We start from the raw sequence: 21,060 nt of genomic DNA, 5'->3' as shown, positions 1-21,060 counted from the left end.
CAATATTTTATAAAGTTTTAAATAAACGTATATAAAGAAAGCAAACAATATAAACGCGAACTTTTGACCAAAAAATCTGATGTGTACACCACATGACTTCCTTGTACGGAATATTGAATTATACGCAATTTTTCTTGCATTTCATTTAAACTTATTGGATTGAATTAAATCTACTTCTCCACAGCGCATAAACCACAATAGAAAAAATGCATTCTTTAAAATTCACTCTAGTATTTGTTTACCATAGCGACACTCTGTCGCTAGGTTCACTTAATAGTATTATATTTCGTTCATAACTCAGAATGCACAAAATTTATATAATTTAAAGAATTATCTAATCGTTGCCACATGTTCTATTCAAATACTGTAATAAAGCTAGAACGATGTATAAAAGAAATTAAGCAAACAAAACAAAAAGGAAACAGTTTTTCACAGACAATTGAATATTTCTCATTCAATAAATTCAGTTCTCACTTCGCGACAAGGCAAAAATACATAAAAACTCAATTAATTGGCAATAATAAATGAAGGCGTTATCTTTGTTGTTGCGAAGCTAAGTTTCTCTAAATTGGCAACAAATCTACTATCCTGCTGTTTCAAATGTAAACAAGCAATGGCCACCATCAAAAAAATTATTAGGCTTAGCGGCACTTAAACAACTTTAAAAGTGTTGATAATTCTAAAAATATTGCATACAGATTTACTAAAGGCATAAAAACCTTAACCGGAAGATAAGAACAATATAATTCAATCATTTTAAAAGCAAAAAATGTACAACTTACAAACATATAAGAGTAAAGAAACTGAGATCACTGAGCCGGGTTTGGTGCGGCCGATTGCAAACCAAAATACGAGGTGCACATCTACATGTCATTTCAGACCTATATACAAAATTTCAACGTTCTGAGGCTACTCGTTTTTGAATTATGCGAGATACGTACATACGTCCGTACAGACGTGACGAAAAATTCTCTTCAGAATTCATTTTAAAGCAGTTTCATAATTTTTTGGAGGAAAAGAGCATTTTATTCTGTCTTTTACGTACAGATATCACGCAAAAACATCGTTAAATTGCATTCGATAGAGGTCAAAATGGATATTTTCGTTGAAATATGCTGCCTGAAACTTTTCGCGATTACAATACATCCTTTTTAATTCGTACAAAGAAGTAAAAACTAATTGAAAACGTCTAGGCTGTAGAGACATTAGGATTTTTTCAGAAGCAAGAGAGATTGAAAAATTAGCGCTCGCCTTCGCCGGGAATCGAACCACGGACCTCTGGAACACCGGCCCAGTGTGCAGAACCACTACACCATGAAAGCACGCCAGGAAAGCGGGAGAATTACCTTAGACGAAGACAGTGGCAAAGCAAAACACTTAAGCAACTGAAAAGAGGCTTTCAGAATGTTGCCGAATTAAATGCCACTAGTACCATCTTACGTCAGCGACCTACGTAATTACCGGCTGTGTTTGAAAGCAGAGTTAGTTATCTTGAGAATTTCCCATAGACAGTCTCGCGCACTAGAGATAAAAATGTATTTTTCTGTACTGATCGTTTTGAAATTAGAAATTCGTTAAAGTTTCACGAAATATGAAGTAGATAATAAAACAAATCCAAAATTCAAAATTCGGGCTTCCAGGTACTCATGTTCGGGTGGAGGACCACGTTATTCAAAATTTCATAGCTCTAATTACCGTTGTTTGTTACATACATACATTCCTGCAGCTTCTTCATTAATTAATTTCTTTAATTAGGTGTAACCAATCGTTTAACATAAACTGTTGGACTAACTGTGACAACAAGGGTGCCTTCTGGTGAGTAGCCAGAGAAGTACTTCAGTAAAAGCCAAGTGTCTAAACTGATAGGTTGTATCATACTCTTGCTCTGTAATTTTCTTAAAGTTAAATGTAATGTCCATGTGTAACTTAAACCTGTTAATAAATACTTGTTACACTAAGGACTTTTATTTGACTCTATCTAAAACGACCCCCTCATACAGGACAGTAATATTTAATGGCATTAACATCAATAGTGTTCTAACGCTAGAATTGATTTGTACTACATCAATCAACTGAGACCCTCTGTAATTATGATCACCTGAAACACAGAACTTTATTTACGGAATTTTTTATCTTTGATCAAAAGAACTTAATACTGAACTTTACCGAACTTTAGATTTCAAGAACTTCTGATTTGTTGAACCACTGAACCATCAAGAACTATTGGAATTTTACTGAATCTTGAACTATTGAATATTGAATTACTGACTCTTAACCCTTTGCGGCACAGTGTGTCCGGTCTGGACACACCTAAAAATTTCCTTCTGTACGCCCAGAAAAATTGAATGAAAAAGGATTTATAGGTTACTCTGAACCTTCTTTATTAATAGTAGATGGCAGTTCATCACAAACCAGCCCATATATTTTAGCCAGGTTTAGTTTTTGAACACCCTCATTTTTCAAAGAAATCTTCCAGATTTTTTTTAGGGTATGAAAGGAATTGTTTGAAAAGAAATATCTATGTGTAACAGACCTATTTAAGTGTAATTGAATTATTTTATTCACGCGATGAACTCATGAACTGTAACCGAACTATTTTATTTAAACGCCATCTCGTGGCGATATGAAAAAACGTCAGTCGACTTCCAGCCGCCATGATGATAGCTTACTATGTTATGTTATTCTCAATGTTTGATGTTCCATTTCGTTTATGTTTCATTTTTATATATATTTCTTTTGTTTGTAACCGTTCCTGTGTGCTCTGTTAATAAATCCTTTTAAAGCTAGCCGGCATTAGTGTTTACTGAGGAACGGCTACATCACATATGTTATTTTTTTGGCTGTATGCTAATCTCCTTATTCTATATTAGTTTTAAATTTTGACCTTGAAATCTTGCTAAAATCAAACGGCGAACCCTAGGTGTGCCCAGAACGGGCTCACCGATAATCTAGGACAACTGGAGAGTCTGTATTCTTTGTTTCTCCGCATCTCATCGGTCAATTCATTGACAACACTGCTCGTTTCAGCACTCCTTTCGAAGCTCTATTCAATCCGTGTGCCACTTTGGGCACACTCACAGAATTAAAACGATATAAGTGCTATCTTCACAAAATTTTACTTGTGTACTTCTGTAGGCCTAATTACACTGCTTACCTTTTTTTTTTTTTTTTTTTTTTCTTAATCAAAACTCCGATTTTAAAAGGTAGCGTGCGGAAAGGGTTAAACTATTAAACTTCATACTATATTTATTTTTTGTATACATTTAAAATTAGCTCAACGTAGCATGTAAATGCAAAGAACACTGTAAATAACATTCACTATCAAGTAAATTGACTGTAAAATATTTATTGTGAAAACTCTCTGGAAAAATTTCTCAACAAATAAATTCCACTGTGTGGGGTTTTTCCGTCAGGTATCACCTTAGGTCGAAAACCCTCTCATTGGTGCAAAGTGTTCTGACGCAAAATACCGTTTCGTGACAATATCCAGCCCACCAGCGGCCGAGCGGTAAAGTCGCTGAACACTGGTAGTTCGGTCCGAGGCTCGAATCCCGCGAACGGGCTGGCTGCATGGGCGTTTTCGTGGTTTTCCCCATGCGTAACGTGTATACGAGCCAGTTTCCCTTAGAAAGTCCTCCACGAAGGCATCCCTCCTCTTAGGCAGATAGCCCTCGAGGCTTTGCCATAATCACACACACACACACACGTGATTAATATCCCAATCGGGATCAAATTTCCTTTTCGATTAATAAGTTGAAAGTTTTAAAAGTTAAAAGTGATGAAAGTAAAAAAAATCGAAGGAATGCATTTTAAAATTGAACTTTCATTGACGACTAATTCGAAGCTCAGCGCACAGACAGCAACACAGTTCTACATGCCTAAAACGGTCCATAACTTTGATTAATTTGCGCATGCTTGTCATAAAACACAAATATCCTATTTCATAAATCTTGTTTCATAGTTTCGGTCTAAGGAAAAAAGAATTAATTCTGTATCATATTGGTCGTATTAAATTACTCGGTAATTACAATTACGGTAATAACTTTGTTGACTGTAGAATTTCCTTGATAACTTTCGCCAATTCTACAGGATTTTCAGAGATTTTGCGAATACGAAATTTTTCCGCCATGTCGAATGCATCCTTGAGTTTCAAGTTTTCTTTCTTATTTTTCTCATTTCCATTTTAATTTGTTAATTTGTTTTCGGTCACATTTTAACAAAGTTTTTCATTAGAATTTATAAGAAAATTACTTTGAGTAATCCAAAACCCTTTGAACTTGAAGTAAGTATTAACCCTTACTTCTATACTTTTAGAACGCTAGAAAAGATGATTTTCCAAATAAATTTGAAGTTTTTAGCCCAAAGGGGCAATTTTCCCAGAAGCGCTATTAATTTCATTTTGGTATTTTGCGTTGATTCGCTATAAGCGGCGAATCACTATTAAAATTGTTGCCACCAAATATTAGAGCTCTGTATTATATTTAAAGAAATTCAATACTGAAAAATCTCTATAAATGTTTGTATGTTCCTCGCATTGTGATAAAGCAACGGTATCTAGAGCCATCTAATTTTGAATACGTACCACTCTACCCGAGTATAGGTATCTGGAAATTTAAATTTGGAATCTGTTTCATATTTTGTAAAGCATTTATGAGTTTTTGACTAAGAAATACGACGATTTCAAAGGGAGCAATGGCAACAAAAAAAAAACATTTTAATCTCCAGCGCGCGAGACTGTGTACCAGAAATTCTAAAGCTATGCTCATTTTAAAATTAATTTGCGATATTGCTGTTGAACTGAATTTTATAGTAGTACGTAAAACATGACATTTAATAAATAAAAGGTAACACAAAAAAGTTACAAAAACGCCCCTTTGGGAGCAATATAAAATCTGACAGCTTTCAAATTTTTTTACTTTTCTCTGTTATTTTTCTAATTTCCATATGAACTGTTAATTTGTTTTCATTCACATTTTAACAAAGTTTTTCATTAGAATTGATAAGAAAATTACTTTAAGTAATCCAAAATTTTAATAATCAAATGTTTAATACTTAGTTAAAGTTCAAAATTTTGAACATCAAGTAAGTACATTATCCCTTATTTCTACGCTTTCAGAACGCTAGGAAAGATCATTTTCCAAAATTACGCAAAGTTAACCTTCCGTGACAGTAGATCTGTAATAACATAAAAAATTACATCCTTCGATATAATCTAAAGCACGTTCATCTTTAAATAATCGAAAATATCGACTTCTTTTCTTTATATTTGTAAACCAGACGCGTTCGAATTGTGTATCAGACGAAGCGGAACCTTTTTTTTTTTTTTTTTTTTTTTTTATTAAATTTCACGTTTTGAGCGGATGAGAACAGAATGCTTAAATGTGAAGACCTTCATTTGTTTACACTGTCTTGCCATTCAGTTTTCAAATATTTTCGTCCAGCTTTCGGAAATGTTCTGAATGTACAACATTATTTTCTGTCAGCTACAGATGTTATGCTGATAGTAGAAAAGCACATTATTATTTACAAATATGACGGATAGAAGCAAATGTTAAATTGACAGGAAGAAAACGTTATCATTTGCAAATATAAGGAACAATAGTGATATTTAGCTATATAAAGGTACAAATAATTTTGGAAAATGCACTTTCAGTTATTCCCTTTCGTTAAAGAGGCCCGATCTTTCTTTCAGAGAAATTTCTCGCCGACTGGCTGGAAAGAAACATATTTTCTTAAAAGGTATAGCAATTGCATTTTGTCAGGTTAGTTTCCGAAATTTCTTTCATGTGAATATAATGTTATTTTAATGTTAATTGTTATTTTATCTGTTGTCTATAAATGTCATAGTTTTTGATTTTCTATGTATTGAATAATGCTATGCCCCTTCATGTATTGAATAATCATTTTACATTAACACAAATCATGTAAACTCCTTATGCTATTGGTATGATTCTTCCTCTAAATGAAGTTACTATTCAGTATAGTCTTCGTTACTATCAGTGCTTTACATCATCGTTAAACCTACCTCTCAGATCGTCTTTAAAATAATTCATAAGTGCACTTGATGGTCTCACATTCTATATATTCTTCAATGTTGGATTTTCTTCCTTAACCTCTTCGTCGTCCTTAACGCGTGCAGCGCGTTCAAGTGAAACTTCCGCAGGGCGGCCGCAACGCGCCACAAGCGTTCTTCTACACTACACCTCCTAGAGGGCAGCACTAATCAGGCATTCTATTTCTAATTGAATTTGCCCCGGGTTTTATGAATATTCGCGCCATTTTACATAAGACACAAGACAGTGAGAGGTGGCTTCAACGTCTACTCAGCAGAAAAAGAGAAAAAATGAGGTTATTTTGAATTGGAAAGACAAGAAGGATATACGTTTGATGAGTACAGTCCATAACAACATGATGATTGATGTTGGAACACGGAAAAGAACTGTAAAAAAAACCAATAATTGTAAAAGATTACAACAACAAAATGGGAGAAGTGGACCGCCTGGATCAGATGATGAAATTATCCTGCTGTGAGAAATAAGCAGAGATATTATTTTTCCATTATGCTTTATTTCCTTATAATTTTACTTAATATTCATTGACATTCATCCACTACGAAAGTTTTGTATGGGAAGTTATGATGTACAGAGAAAACAACATTACACGCTACGAAAAACAGACGGCCGCTGGGGGGAAATTTTCGCGGACAGGAGAGGACGGCGAAAGGGTTAAACAACGGCCGAGCGGTAAATTCGTCGAACAGTGGCAGTTCGGTACAAGTTTCGAATACTGCGAACGGGCTGTTTGAATGGGCGTTTTCGTGGTTTTCCCCATGTGTAACATGTATGCGATCCAGTTTCTCTTAGAAAGTCTTCCCCTTAGGCGGATAGTCCTTAAGGCTTTGTTGTAATCACATAACCCCCCAAAATAAAACTTAGAAAGTCCTCCACGAAGGTATCCCTCACTTTAAATCAGATAGCCCTCGTGTGCTTTTCAGTGATCAAATACGCCAAATCTTCCTTAAACTTCATCACCTCTCTGTATACATTGCTGTTGTCGAGATTTCTCCTTCATACATATTCTCTGGACGTCGGGAAACTTGCATCCTTCTTTTCACAGGAAATAGAGTTCATTGCAGGCTGTGTGTACTTTGTATGCATTAATTATTTGCAATAAAGAAAATGATTAATAATACTTGTATGATTTAAGAGTAACTCTGTGAACATGGAATTTGTAAAATCTATGTCAGTTAGATCACGGGTTCCCAAATTTCTACAGTACGCGGCGCACTCCAATTTTTTTGATTTTTACCCCCCTCCCCCACGCAGTATTTCTATTGTGAAGTTAATCAAGCATAGAGATGGAAACATTTTAGTGACAAAATAAACGCGGCCGCAGCAGACATCCCATTGTCAGAGACAAACAAAAACTATTAATTTCGATTCCTGCAAGTATGAGGCCCCAGCTACAATGGGTTCCGGCCCATACGGGGATTAAAGGAAATAAAGCAGTGGATATGATTGCGAAGGGCGCAACCAATGAACCCCACGTGAGTAGCATTGGTGTGCCCCTTCCTCACTCGTATCTGAAAACTACTCTCAAATGTCAACTAATGAAGCAGTGGCAAAACTACTGGGAGACAAGCACCACAGGTATTCTTAAGTAATCAATTCTTATGTAACACAATTCTTATGTAAAATGTTATTCACACATGTTCTTATGTTATTCACACAATTCTTATGTAAAATGGTGCGAATATTCTTAAAACCCGGGACAAATTCAATTAGAAATAGAATACCTGGTTAGTGCTACTCTCTAGGAGGTATTAGAACAAACAAAAATAAAAAATCAAACAAGTAAATATTTAGAAAGCGTTTTAAACGTTTAAAAGTTTTAAAACGTAGAAGAACGCTTGAGGCGCGTCACGGACGCCCTGCGGAAGTTTCATTTGAACGCGCTAGACGCGTTCCAGACGTCGAAGAGGTTAAATCTGAGCAAGCAAGTTTTGTTTTCAGGATGTTGTCGTATGATAGTTCAATTAAACTCTCTTCGTCTTGCGAATTAAACTCCTGAGGGACTTCAGAATGAAAAGGATCTTGGATCAACATATATTTTTCTATATTATCTTCGGCAAAGTATATCGCGAACCAGTCAGTGAGACTGTATCATTTCCAACCAAACGTTAACCACAATTTAAATAGCAGTTCTTTGCACCTCAGTATCTGACAGGACATGGCCCATATATGTCCTATCTTCACTGATTTTGCCTAAGAGACAGTGACCAATGTATTTGTGGCAGTACTGGTGACCCAGATCACTATCTGTTTGACTGCTCGCACACAGGGAATTCACATTTGAAAAGACCAACTGCAAACAATATGCCAGCATGGTTCAAGAACACACTTAAGAATAAATATGCGCTCAACCGCATTAGAGACTGCACTACCATTGCTAAAAGCATTGCTGACAACATGGAGTGACTTCTTTCCTTGGACACCATGCCGTCAGCAGCCTGCTCTGTACATATATTAATTTACTTATGTGTTTTTTTTGTTTGTTTTTCTGTTTTTAATTATATTTAATATTATGACTAATCCAGAACTCATTTAATGTATTCCACAATTTGTAATGTATTTGGTCATCTTTACATCTGTACCTGATTATAGCACATCCTTAATATAATTGTATGCCTAACATGTACTATAATAGTTAAAAGTGTTCCGCTTAGTCTCAGCAGTCCCCATCATGCACCTTCTTTCCATGCTCTGGTCCTCACTTCAATGTTCCTCGTTTCGTGGCCAATCCCCGGAGGACACAGTACTAAGCTCTATTTATATTTATTCATGTATTTTTTTTTAATTTCATCGACGGGATCCAACAGGCTGAAAAGCACCTAACCCAGTGGTCCAGCTGTTCCGTCGATGGTGAAAAAAAAAAGAAAAGAAAGTGACAAAATAATTTTAATTCATTAAGAAAACAAACAAATCACAGAAACCTTCAGTGGCAAGTTAGAAAGTCTGTGTGACAAGTGAGCTTGTTGATCCCCGCACTATTTTTCAAATTGATGCAGCTGTTTCTTGCTCCACACTCAGTTTCGAACGATATATGGTCTTTATCACAGCAACAGCTGAAAATTCAGCCTCGCATACATAGGATGTCGCAAAGGTAATGAGGATCCTTAGAGCTTTAGAACTTTAAAGGGGGATACTCAATTTTGATTGAAATCCCACAGCTCCATTAACCCGTTTGCCGTCCTCTCCTGTCCGCGAAAATTTCCCCCCAGCGGCCGTCTGTTTTTCGTAGAGTGTAATGTTGTTTTCTCTGTACATCACAACTTTCCATACATGACTTTCGTAGCGGATGAATGTCAATGAATATTGAGTAAAATTATAAGGAAATCAAGCATAATGGAAAAATAATAATATCTCTGCTTATTTCCAACAGGAGGATAATTTGATAACATCTGATCCAGGCGGTCCACTCCTCCCATGTTGTTGTTGTAATCTTTTACAATTATTTGTTATTTTACAGTTCTTTTCCGTGTTCCAACATCAATCATCGAGTTATTATGGACTGTACTCATCAAATGTATATCCTTCTTGTCTTTCCAATTCAAAACAACCTCATTTCTTCTCTTTTTCTGGTGAGTAGACATTGAAGCCACCTCTCACTGTCTTGTATCTTATGTAAAATGGCGCGAATATCCATAAAACCCGGGACAAATTCAATTAGAAATAGGATGCCTGGTTAGTGCTACTCTCTAGGAGGTATTAGAACAAACAAAAATAAAAACTCAAACAAGTAAATATTTAGAAAGCGTTTTAAACGTTTAAAAGTTTTAAAACGTAGAAGAACGCTTGAGGCGCGTCATGGACGCCCTGCGGAAGTTTCATTTGAACGCGCTAGACGCGTTACGGACGTCGAAGAGGTTAAATCTGAGCAAGCAAGTTTTGTTTTCAGGATGTTGTCGTATGATAGTTCAATTAAACTCTGTTCGTCTTGCGAAGTAAACTCCTGAGGGACTTCAGAATGAAAAGGATCTTGGATCAACATATATTTTTCTATATTATCTTCGGCAAAGTATATCGCGAACCAGTCAGTGAGATTTGGAAGGTATTCCATGAAAAGGTTCCCAAAGTCTGAGTTAGATAAGGAGTTAGGCATTGCATTACATTAGTTGTACTGAAGAGAGTATTACGAGAAATATTCTAGTTGTAAATATTTTATACATTTTATTTCTTTTATAATTTGTTCAGGACAAGAACGAATCAAGAACTTTGCCGACCCTTCTGTGATTACGAGTTCTATGTACTGGCTCTAATTCTAGTTCTGTTTCGATAAGGACACTAAAATTAATGCTAAAAAAATCTGAAAGCTTTCAGATGTTAAGGGTTACCCCCAAAAGGTTTGTTAAGAATTTTTAAGTTCTCGCTGAGCTCGCAGTTTACCCAGTCTGCTGTTGCATTCACACCTACATTTTGTCTTTTTAGCTTTATCATTAAGCATCGTTTTCTTTTCCAAACTTACGCCATATATAATTCAACAGCAAAATTACAAAAATTTTAACTGCAGCATACTGTCCGACCATGTATTCCAGATTTATGTAAACATCCGGTATGGGGCGGTAGGGGTGAGTGCAGTAGCCCGGTTAGATTTAAATGGTTCTTCCATCTAAAAATAATAATAATCAGAAAGTAATAATCTGGTATCACTAATTTTAGAAACAGATAGTTCAGTGATGAACTAATAACATAAGGCAATACAATATTAACAAGAAGTAATAATCCGGTATCACTAATATTACCTCAGTGATGAACTAATGAAATAAAAATACGCACGATTATTCGATCTCGGCCGGTGCCTCCAAAATAATTAAGACTGTGATACTCTTTAACAATTTGAGGTAAACACCAATGATGTAACACAGCAATAACTTTTATTTTTACACTAAAAAAATGGTGACATACAAACAAGAAAAGAAAAGGTATAAAAACTTATTTAAAAAAAAATTACATGCTTCGTGAGAGAAAATGCATGCGGCTCTCGAGTCGGCGTTTCAATATTGCCAGTAACCTGTACAATATTTATTATTCATCTGTTTCAAATGCACGAGAGATTAATAACGATATTAAAGCTGTTACAACCGTTACGACTTCCGAGAAAGAAAAATACCCACTCCCCTTCAATTAAACTGACCCATCTTGGCTCTCAGCCAAACTGCTCTTGCTAGTGTGATTAGACAGTTAGCAGTATATGATTAGTTCCCAATACAGTGTCTATTTTTTTAAATCTTTTTTACTTCCTTGTACGAAGTAAAAAGGAAGTATTGTAATCGCGAAAAGTTTCAGGCAGCATATTTTAACGAAAATATCTATTTTGACCGCTATCGAATGCAATTTAACGATGTTTTTGCGTGATATCTGTACGTAAGGACAGAATAAAATACTCTTTTCCTTCAAAAAAATTATAAAACTGCTTTAAAATTAATTCTGAAAAGAATTTTTCGTGGTGTCTGTACGAACGTATGTACGTACGTGCGTACGTACGTATCTCGCATAACTCAAAAACGAGTAGCCTCAGAACGTTGAAATTTTGTATATATAGTACTGCTATAACATGTAGATGTGCACCTCGTATTTTGGTTGCCATCAGCCGCACCAAACGTATATAAATATATTTATATATATATATCCACTCTGTTACCCGGCTCAGTGATCTCAGTTTCTTTACTCTTATATGTTTGTAAATTGTACATTTTTTGCTTTAAAATGTTTATATTATGTTGCTTTTATCTTCCGGTTAAGGTTTTTATGCCTTTAGTAAATCTGTGTGCAATATGTTTAGAATTATCAACAATTTTAAAGTTGTCTAAATGCCAATAAGCCTTTTTTTTTATGGCGGCCATTGATGTTTACATTTGAAACAGGAGACTAGCGGATTTGTTGCCAATCTAGAGAAACTTAGCTTCGCAACAACAAACATAACGCATTCATTTATTATTGCCAATTAAATCATGCTTAATTCTTTCTTGAATTTTTTCGGAAATAAGTGTTTGAGATTTACTTCGTAATTTTTAATACAGATATTTTGAGTTTTTATGTATTTTTGCCTTCTCGCGAAGTGAGAACTGAATTAATTAAATGAGAAATACTCAGTCGTCTGTGAAAAGCTGTTTCTTTTTTGTTTTGTTTGCTTAATTTCTTTTATACATCATTCTAGCTTTATTATAGTATTTGAATCGAACATGTGGCAACGATTAGATAATTTTATTCTTTAAATGATATAAATTTTGTTGATTATGAGTTATAATATGAACGAAATATATAAGTTAACTGTTATATAATTATTGGATTATATAACAGTTAACTTAGTTTCCGTTATATAATTATTATATAAGTAACTGTTTAGAGTGTCGCTATGGTAAACAAATATAGTGAATTTTAAAGAGTGCATTTATTCTATTGTGGTTTATGCGCTGTCGGCGAAGTAGATTTATTTCATCCCATAAGTTTAAATGAAATGCAAGAAAAAATGCGTATAATTTAATATTCCGTACAAGGAAGTCATGTGGTGTACACATCAGATTTTTTCAGTATCATATATCAATATTCAGTTTTCTTAGTAAGATGGCTTGTAAAACATTTTTTTGGTCTTTTTATTAACATTTTGTGGGTTAACTTTATTTATTAAACATCATGTTGCTGTCAACATTGCTCGTGCGATTAATTTACTATAATAAGTTCAAAGAAATCACCTTAATCCTCGACTCGAAAGATTACAAAACTTGACAACTGTGTTCGTCATGAATTAAGCTGCAAATGTTTAAAGCATGAGAAACAGCGAAGATACAAAATTTTCAGTTAAGAATTAGTTGAAACATAAAACAACATTTCTTTTGAAGGGAATCATTACCCGGAACGAGATGCGAGTCACTTAGGACGATAGAAGAATTGGGTCATTGCCGTTAATTAAAGTGAACATCTCAGAACATAAAAGCCATCTTTCTCTTAATTGAGAAAAATACAATCTTGGTGGGAATACAGTGAATGACAAGGAGTGTTAGTCATTTAACATTCTTTAGATTGGACAAATGATTAATGCGGATTCAAATCATTCTCAAATCCAAAAATGCTTAGAAAACTTGCCATGCTGAAGCCTACATTAATCTACGAATATGAACAGCCTTTATATAAATAATGGATTTCGCACCTATTTTAACGAAAGAAATATTTCTTCGAATTTCAAGAAATAATTTTTATTGAAAGATGTAAAATCCAGCCTTTCATGTTAAACAACCTCATCATGATGTGATCTACAGATCTTCGAGAAGGAATTCAAAAAGTTATGCTGGAAAGAGTAGCATTTAATTTATTAGTAATTTACCTGCAATTACAGTGAATTGCATCAATATTTTTTCTACAGAAATTTTGTATTATTTTTTTATACTGTTCAAAAAGGTAAGTTTCTAAACCAGAAAAAAATGAGTCTGGGTAAAATCATTATTGAAAACAGGAGTAGTATTTTTTTTAGCCCACAGGGGCAATTTGCTGAAAAGGGCTATTAATTTCGTACGCATTTTGCGTTGATTCACTACAAACGACAAATCACTTTTTAAATTGTTGCTATCCAATATTAAATCCCTGCATTATTTAAAGAAATTAAATAGTGAAGAATTTGCATAAAGATATGTACGTTTCTCGCACTGTGATAAAACAACGGTATCTGCAATGTTTGAATGTACATCTCCACCCGAATATGGGCATCTGGAAGCCCAAATTTTGAATTAGGAATTTGTTTTATTATCTATTTCATATTTTGTAAAGGATTTATGATTTTTTGATTAAGAAACTTGACGATTTCAAAGTGAGCCATGGAAAAACTGTACCGGGGGGGGGAATAATCTCCAGCGCGCGAGACTGTGTTTCGGAAATTCTAAAGATATGCTCTTTTAAATATTTTGTGATATTTTTGTTGAACTTGTGAGGTTTACCACTGTGTAATTGCAGTATTATCTAGTTACAACAAATAATTTAGTTACAACAAATAATGCAATAACATATCTTCTAACAGCACATGGACCCTTCATTTCATATCTTTTTCGTTTCGGCTTGTATCATACAGACAACTGTATATGTGGATCAACAGGAACAATAGATCATTACCTGTTTGAATGTACAATCACTAAAGACCTCCACTTTCGTCCTTTCACAAGTGAAAATGCCCAAGGATGATTCAAACAACTACTCAGAAGTAAATCTCTCCACAAAAAACTTTATAATTTAATGGAATATCTCATAGAAAATTGTGATAATTTAAAGGCAGCATAAATTAAGGCATCACAATTCCACATCAGCACTTTTTCGGCATAATTAGCATCACTTCAAGACAGCCCAACTTCAATCAACAAATATGAAACTTACTTCACAGTAACTATAAAATTTCTCAGAGCTTTATCAGAACTTACTTCAGACTAATTATTAACTTCAACAGATAAATAAACTTTAACAGACTTATGAACTGTGCACTATAATGAACAGTGAACTATTTATGAATTATTAGCTATTTACCAACTGTGAACTATTATTGCAATTCAACATACCATCAAAATCCTATTTTATTTATTATGTATATAACCAAAATTTTTTATCTAAATCTTTATTTGTACTCTACATTACGCATTTTATATTCTATGTACGTACCATCAAAATTTCTGTTAATATCTTTATGAATTCTGTCAATGTATGTCAAGTATATGTCAAAATTATGTGTACATCAAAATCAAAATTTTTGTTGTAATATAAAATTTTAAATAAACGTGGTCCCACTGAGTGAGCAATAAAGCTGAAAGTCTTCATGGCGGCACAGCTGCTCACCCAGTGGTCTCCTGTCTCCTGTGTAATTGCAGTCAAGAGTGAATAACCTTAAGAACTAGTTAGCGAATAATCGCTTAAGTTCGTGTAACAAGAAACAACAAGATGGAATGGTAAATTCCAATAAGATGTAACAAAACTCCGTCTTGGAGTGTACAATCAAAGCCGACACTTGGGCTTGAACTTAAGAGACTAAGAAATAAACTAAAACTAAGATTAACTAAAGAGATATAGCCGAAGCTATCAAGATTCTAATCGCGTTGACCCCTTAACTCTATTTGAATACGAAGATTATCAAGGGCCTGAGTACGGCCCTTGATAGCGTAATAACAGCTTTGAGAGAGAGAGAGTAGCCAAAAGGCAGACGCGCGCAAATCGGAAACTCCGATTCTCTCTAATTCAGCATGTAGAACTTCGCGATTTAAATACCGCTCCTCCTCGTTAAGTATTCAGAGTGATTCCAAAACTACGTTCTGGTTGGAAGTTGAAGTTAAGAATTTGACAGGAAAGGAACTTTAACTTAAAATTTAACTGTTGATAAAATTAACATAATCATTACAAACTGAATTTCATGGTTTAAATGCGAAGAACGTGATATTTAATAAATAAAGATAACACACAAAAACGTTAAAAAAAGGCCTCTTTGGGCGTCATTCAGATTTTTTTAATTTCTTTAATTATTAAAATGCAGCGATATATAGTTACAGTAATTTTGTGAAACGGTTCCATAAAAACTGACGATTACTTCAGGAAGTTGCTCCAAAGGATAAAAAAAGGGTCGAAAAACCTATTGTAATGGAAGCAAAATTATTCCTAATACTATGACTTCAGTGTTAAAAGTACATTTTTATGAATGAATAAATATTTATGCCGATGGGTGAGATCTTTTAATATTTCCTCTCCCGACAGCTTACCAGAAAGTTATGTTGTGTTTCACCTCATTCTGGAGTGCACTGCTAGTGGTGGTGTGCATGGTCCTCCTGACGCAAGAGTCCTGTTGCGAAAGTTACCAGCGAATGGCCTCCTACCCTCTCAGCCAGTCCGAAGAGCAATCGAGTTTCCGACGCAGCCACCTGAAAGATGCGGCGGACAGTTTTCCAAAAATAAGACTGGATGTTTTCAGATCCGAATCTCAGGAAGACAGAAGCCAACAGGAAGACAACGATTCATCTGCTTTCAATGAGGTAAAGATTACTTAAGGACCTCGTGATCATATTACAGTTAAAGAACCCGTGCAAGAAATATTTTTCTAACTAGCTTCTTTTAGAATTTGGGTGTTATATTGGTTAAGATATTTGATATACAATAACAACATCAAATCAGATATTTGATAATGAAAGTCTATTCCAGGAAAGATAGAGAAGACCAAGCAAATAAACTCAGTTTCTGGAGCCATCTTTTGAATGTTAAGTGTATCACGACAAAAATCATTTTAACCTCAATTTCTATACTCTCTTAAGTTTATTTTCTCTATATATTTTCTGCGGGGATAAGAATCCATAGTTCCATGTCCAATGCTTTTATTGCGGCTTGTACAACTGCTGCTCTGAATCATCATAAATTAACTCAATATTACAGAAAATTTACATGTATGCTCAGGCCATGAAAGCTTCGTCATGAATCTAAAATTTCCATAGTTAAATAACGTAACAGTGTTGCAGATGTAATATTTTTTCAAATGAAAGCAGTCTGTGATGTTCCACAACAGGGAACGTTATAGAATAAAAACTATGCGAAGGATGACGAGGTAATGAATGAAATCTAAAGAACGATAAGGAAGGCATTGTTTGTAATTTTCATGCATTAATTTATTTTGCACGACATGAAACTCCCTATGATGTTTTCTTCTCTCCCGTCTCCTATAAGAAAGAGTACGTTTTAGGCACGTAGTTCGAGTAGAGCATGTAGTTCAGGTGGTTTCAAAGTGAGGCTGGTTTCTTAATCTTTCCACCACAATGAGATTCTCGCTAAACTTTTTAAACATTTTAAAACTGGCATAAACAACTAGTTTTTCAGCCTTTCTGTGTGTGTGTGTTCACTTCCGACTTTCACATTTTGATGTTGTTATGCTTCACTCTTTTTCTTATATTTTCCATGGTTGTACCATAGATGGAATTATTCAGTAATATTAAGAAAAATATTTGTCAAAGGCAGATTTTGCATTTTTGAGCTGATCAGTGTTACAATCAGTGTAAGGTTTCAGCCATATCTTCTGTTTAAACTTCATAATTCTACGAACTGTTGTTAATATTAGACCCTGCTTTAACCCTTTGCGGCACAGTGTGTCCGGTCTGGACAAACCTAAAATTTTCCTTCTGTACGCACAGAAAAATTGAATGAAAAAGGATTTATAGGTTACTATAGATACTCTGAACCTTCTTTATTTATAGTAGATGGCAGCTCAACACAAACCAGTACATATATTTTAGCCATGTTTAGTTTTTTAACACCTTCATTTTTCAAAGAAATATTCCAGATTTTTTTTAGAGTATAAAAGGAATTGTTTGAAAATAAATATCTATGTTATTTTTTTGGCTGTATGCTAATCTTCTTATTCTATATTAGTTTTAAATTTTTACCTTGAAATCTTGCCTAAAATCAAACGGCGAACCCTAGGTGTGCCCAGACCGGGTTCACCGATAATCTAGGGACAACTGAGAGTCTGTAATCTTTGTTTCTCTGCATCTCATCGGTCAGTTCATTGACAAAAATGCTCGTTTCAGCACACTTTCCGAAGCTCTATTCAATCAGTGTGCTACTTTATGCACACCCACAGAATTAAAACGATAAGTGCTATCTTCATAAAATTTTACTTGTGTACTCCTCTAGATCTAATTAGACTGCGTACTCTTTTTTTTTTTTTTTATTTTTAAATCAAAACTCCAACTTTAAAAGGTAGCGTGCCGGGAAGGGTTAAATAAAATTGTAAATTTTTATTTATTTATTTATTTTTATTTATATAATTTTCCTATCATTCAAATTGAGAGTTAGTTTAATTTGACTATTAAAATTCTGATGGGGCAGGATGTTCAAAGAGAAAGAACTTCTAAATTAATTTCCATCTTTTCAGGTGCGTAAGGGTAATCGTTTCGGGCATCATGCAGCTCCGGAGGATTCTTCAAATCCACTTCTGAAATACGTCTTTCGGTGGAATCTTCACAAATGGAGCGAATCCATTCTCACGTCACTCCTTCTGCTCGAATCCAGTGAAATTCTCTATACGGCAGTGACTGCCAGATCGCCCAACCATATAAGTTGTTGACATCTAAACACATAATATTATCAGGTTCAGTGTTTCTCCTTACTTGCTTGGGGAACATTCAATAACCTGACTCGGAACAGGGAGCTTACTAAAGCTATGTTCAATAAATGTCGGAAGTAGACAAGATGCACAGGAAGGGTATACGAAACCCTTTATTTTTCTCTCTTTACAAAGATTTCCGGACTTCGGAATACAGAGACCAACCACTTGTGGTCTGAACGTAAGAATATAAAAATATTAACTAAATTCTAACTAAACTAACTTTGGATTAATAAACAAGTGGCTACTTGAAGATTGGCCGAATATTAACAGAAAGGCCGTATGTAGTACAGAGAACTGTTAACATTACGATACGTTTAAAATTATCAAGAGGATTAAACCTCTGGCCTTGAAAAGAACCAGCAACCGAGTAAAATTGCTAAGGCAAGCGGCCTGCTTCTACTAACTCCTTCCTCTCCCTCTTGCTTGGCAAAAAGCCACAACTTAAGTACTTGGCGTTCGCAAGACAAATTTGCATAAAATAAGCTTTTAATTTTGTCCGGAAGTAGAAAATGAGAAGTGATAGTAAAGATTTAAAATAAAATGAACGTTAGTAAAACTTAGGATCCTTACAATATAACTTGCAGAGTCATAATTCTGCATATACATATTGGCCTGTGCTCACCACTTTGTAATAATAGAAATTCCACTTCGTATGCAATGTTCTATGAATAGATGCGTATCTATATCTGTTAAAAGTTTGATAGGCTGACTAATCATTTTTATACAGGACAAACTGGAAGTTGTCATCACACGCGCACAGCCTCTTTCGTAAAATTGCATACAAAAGTTTTCGAAAAATTTCAAGCACATTCGCAAGTTGGAGGACATCTGATGTAACATATAAATAGTGATATTCCCCCATCGTCTGAATCTTGAAACTGTTCCACAGTGCCTTGCATCTGTTAACAATAATTACGACGAAATTTCGTGATATTCATATAATAGCGGTTAAGCTATTATATGAATATGACGCCTCCTTCCGCCTTTCATATAATAGCTGTTAAGGTATTCATATAATAGCTTTCATATAATAGCTGTTAAGCTATTATATGAATAGCTTTCATAGCTGGTAAGCTATTAGATATGAAAGGCGGAAGGAGACGGTAGGGACGTTTCTTTAAGAGAAGAGATATATAACCTTCCATTATATTTTCATGCAAAATGTAAAACTTGTCTCTAGGCAGGTTGTGTACGAGCTTTTCCCGGAATGTGTTCAAAAAACTGAAAACTATCTATAAACTGCAAGGAAACTTTGATATTGTTATGCTTTTTGCTGAGGGCGAACGTAACGTATTGCTCAAAGTTTAGTGCAAGAACTTCGATTTGATGGTCTTCAGTCTTTCATAATCCTTGCACATTAAATGATGAGCGTCGTACTGCTCCAAATTATGAAATGCTACAAGGTATCTTTTTTCTGCAGACAATATTTCAAGTTATATGAATTGTGTAACGCTCCTTCATAACGTCCGTCATGTGGTCATGATCATGAACGCGATATTTACCAAGAGACGTCTTGCAACAATTACAAAATGTAGCCGTTACAAAGTGCTGTCCTTGTTGTGGGTCATAGCTGGGGGAATGATGCATGTTAATTTTTCTGCAAGTTCATCTTTTTAACGGACAACAATATTATATAAAAAATTATCCACGGCATACGATCCTCAATAAACGTGAGCCAGCTTCACACTTTTTCGCATCGGGGCCAATAACTATACATAGACCTATCCGCAGCTTCGTGTTTCATGATAGGTTGCGTATATAAAAGGCAGCGTTACTGGGTTCCACTGTATCCACTTTTTTAACTATTGCTTCGAAATCAGTATATACAGAGGCTGTTCGCACATTTTTTAAACAATTTTGGTAAGCGGTAATAAAAAATCGTTTGCTATAAAAGAAGTAATTGCAATTATACTATGTTTTTAAAAGTCAAAATTATGTGGTTCCGTGGCTTGAAAGTTTTATTTTTGTTCAAAATGGCGAATTTAACAAAGCGGTGGTTCGAAGGCTACATTTACGCTCTTTCCGAAGAGAAATATGCATACTCCGTTATCCAAAAACGATGTGAGAGTCATGGTTTTGTGATATCTAAAGCGTCGATAGGTAATATCATCAACAAGAAAGGAAAAAAAAACGTCAAATTGGAGCCTCAAGTGGGACAAAAATTCCAAACAAGTGTCCAAGGAAAAAACGGACATCTTCGACTATTGCAAAGGTACGTTGTTTAATGTTAAAAAAAATCCCCCTAGTCGAAGGACAGTTGCAAAATCATTAAAATGCTCAGTGTCCACTGTAAACAAAATGATAAACGTTGATTTAAATCTTAAGAAAGCGAAAAAACGCAATGTGCATCGCCTTCTTCCAAAGTATATCGTTCGACGCAGGACACGCTGCAGAATTCTATATGAGAAACACTTATCCAAAGAAAAATGGAAAACAATTGTCACAATAGGTGAAGCATGGGTGTATTTCAATGATTGTAACAAAAAAAAAGCCATTTATATCATAAAAGAGGAGAAAAAAATTTAAGTACATGGTTCAAAGAATCGAAAGAACGTTTTTCTAAGGGATTCATGATTGTTGCTGATTTTTCTTATAATGCCAAGTTAAAAATAAAGCGAATGCAAAAATATGTCGAGATTAACTCCAGATACTATCAGGAACATATTTTATCGCCAATTTTTCTGAATGAAATACCATCGCTTTACCCACAGTGCCATCGATCTGTGAGACTCCATCAGGATAAAGCTAGCAGTCACACATCAAATTTCACTGTAAATTTCCTAAAAGAAATGGAACAAGAAACTGGCATCAAGGCCATACCCTTCACTGATATCCCTACTAAATCTCTCGATGTGTCACCTATGGATTTTTGTGCTTTCGGACTTTTAA

At 34.7% G+C, this 21,060-nt stretch overlaps 2 protein-coding genes across 2 annotated transcripts in view; one reads left to right on the top strand and one right to left on the bottom strand.

The window, feature by feature from the left end:
* LOC118200149 (inactive dipeptidyl peptidase 10-like) overlaps nt 1-21,060 on the bottom strand; it is a 631,756-nt gene that overhangs the window by 10,663 nt on the left and 600,033 nt on the right. The window lies entirely within an intron of this gene.
* The window catches only part of LOC118193719 (uncharacterized), a 59,326-nt gene that overhangs the window by 34,578 nt on the left and 3,688 nt on the right, over nt 1-21,060 (top strand). Inside the window, exon 3 of the mRNA XM_035364848.2 lies at nt 15,777-16,051. Within this exon, the coding sequence (XP_035220739.2) occupies nt 15,791-16,051 (261 nt within the window). The 5' untranslated portion in view covers nt 15,777-15,790. The remainder of the gene's footprint in view (nt 1-15,776; nt 16,052-21,060) is intronic.

Source organism: Stegodyphus dumicola, chromosome 2 (assembly GCF_044657685.1).
Source record: "Stegodyphus dumicola isolate Sdum_Otavi_A_Nest chromosome 2, ASM4465768v1".
Taxonomy (NCBI): Eukaryota; Metazoa; Arthropoda; class Arachnida; order Araneae; family Eresidae; genus Stegodyphus; species Stegodyphus dumicola.
Note: the sequence above shows the minus strand (reverse complement) of the source record. Positions and strands in the feature narration are given on the sequence as shown.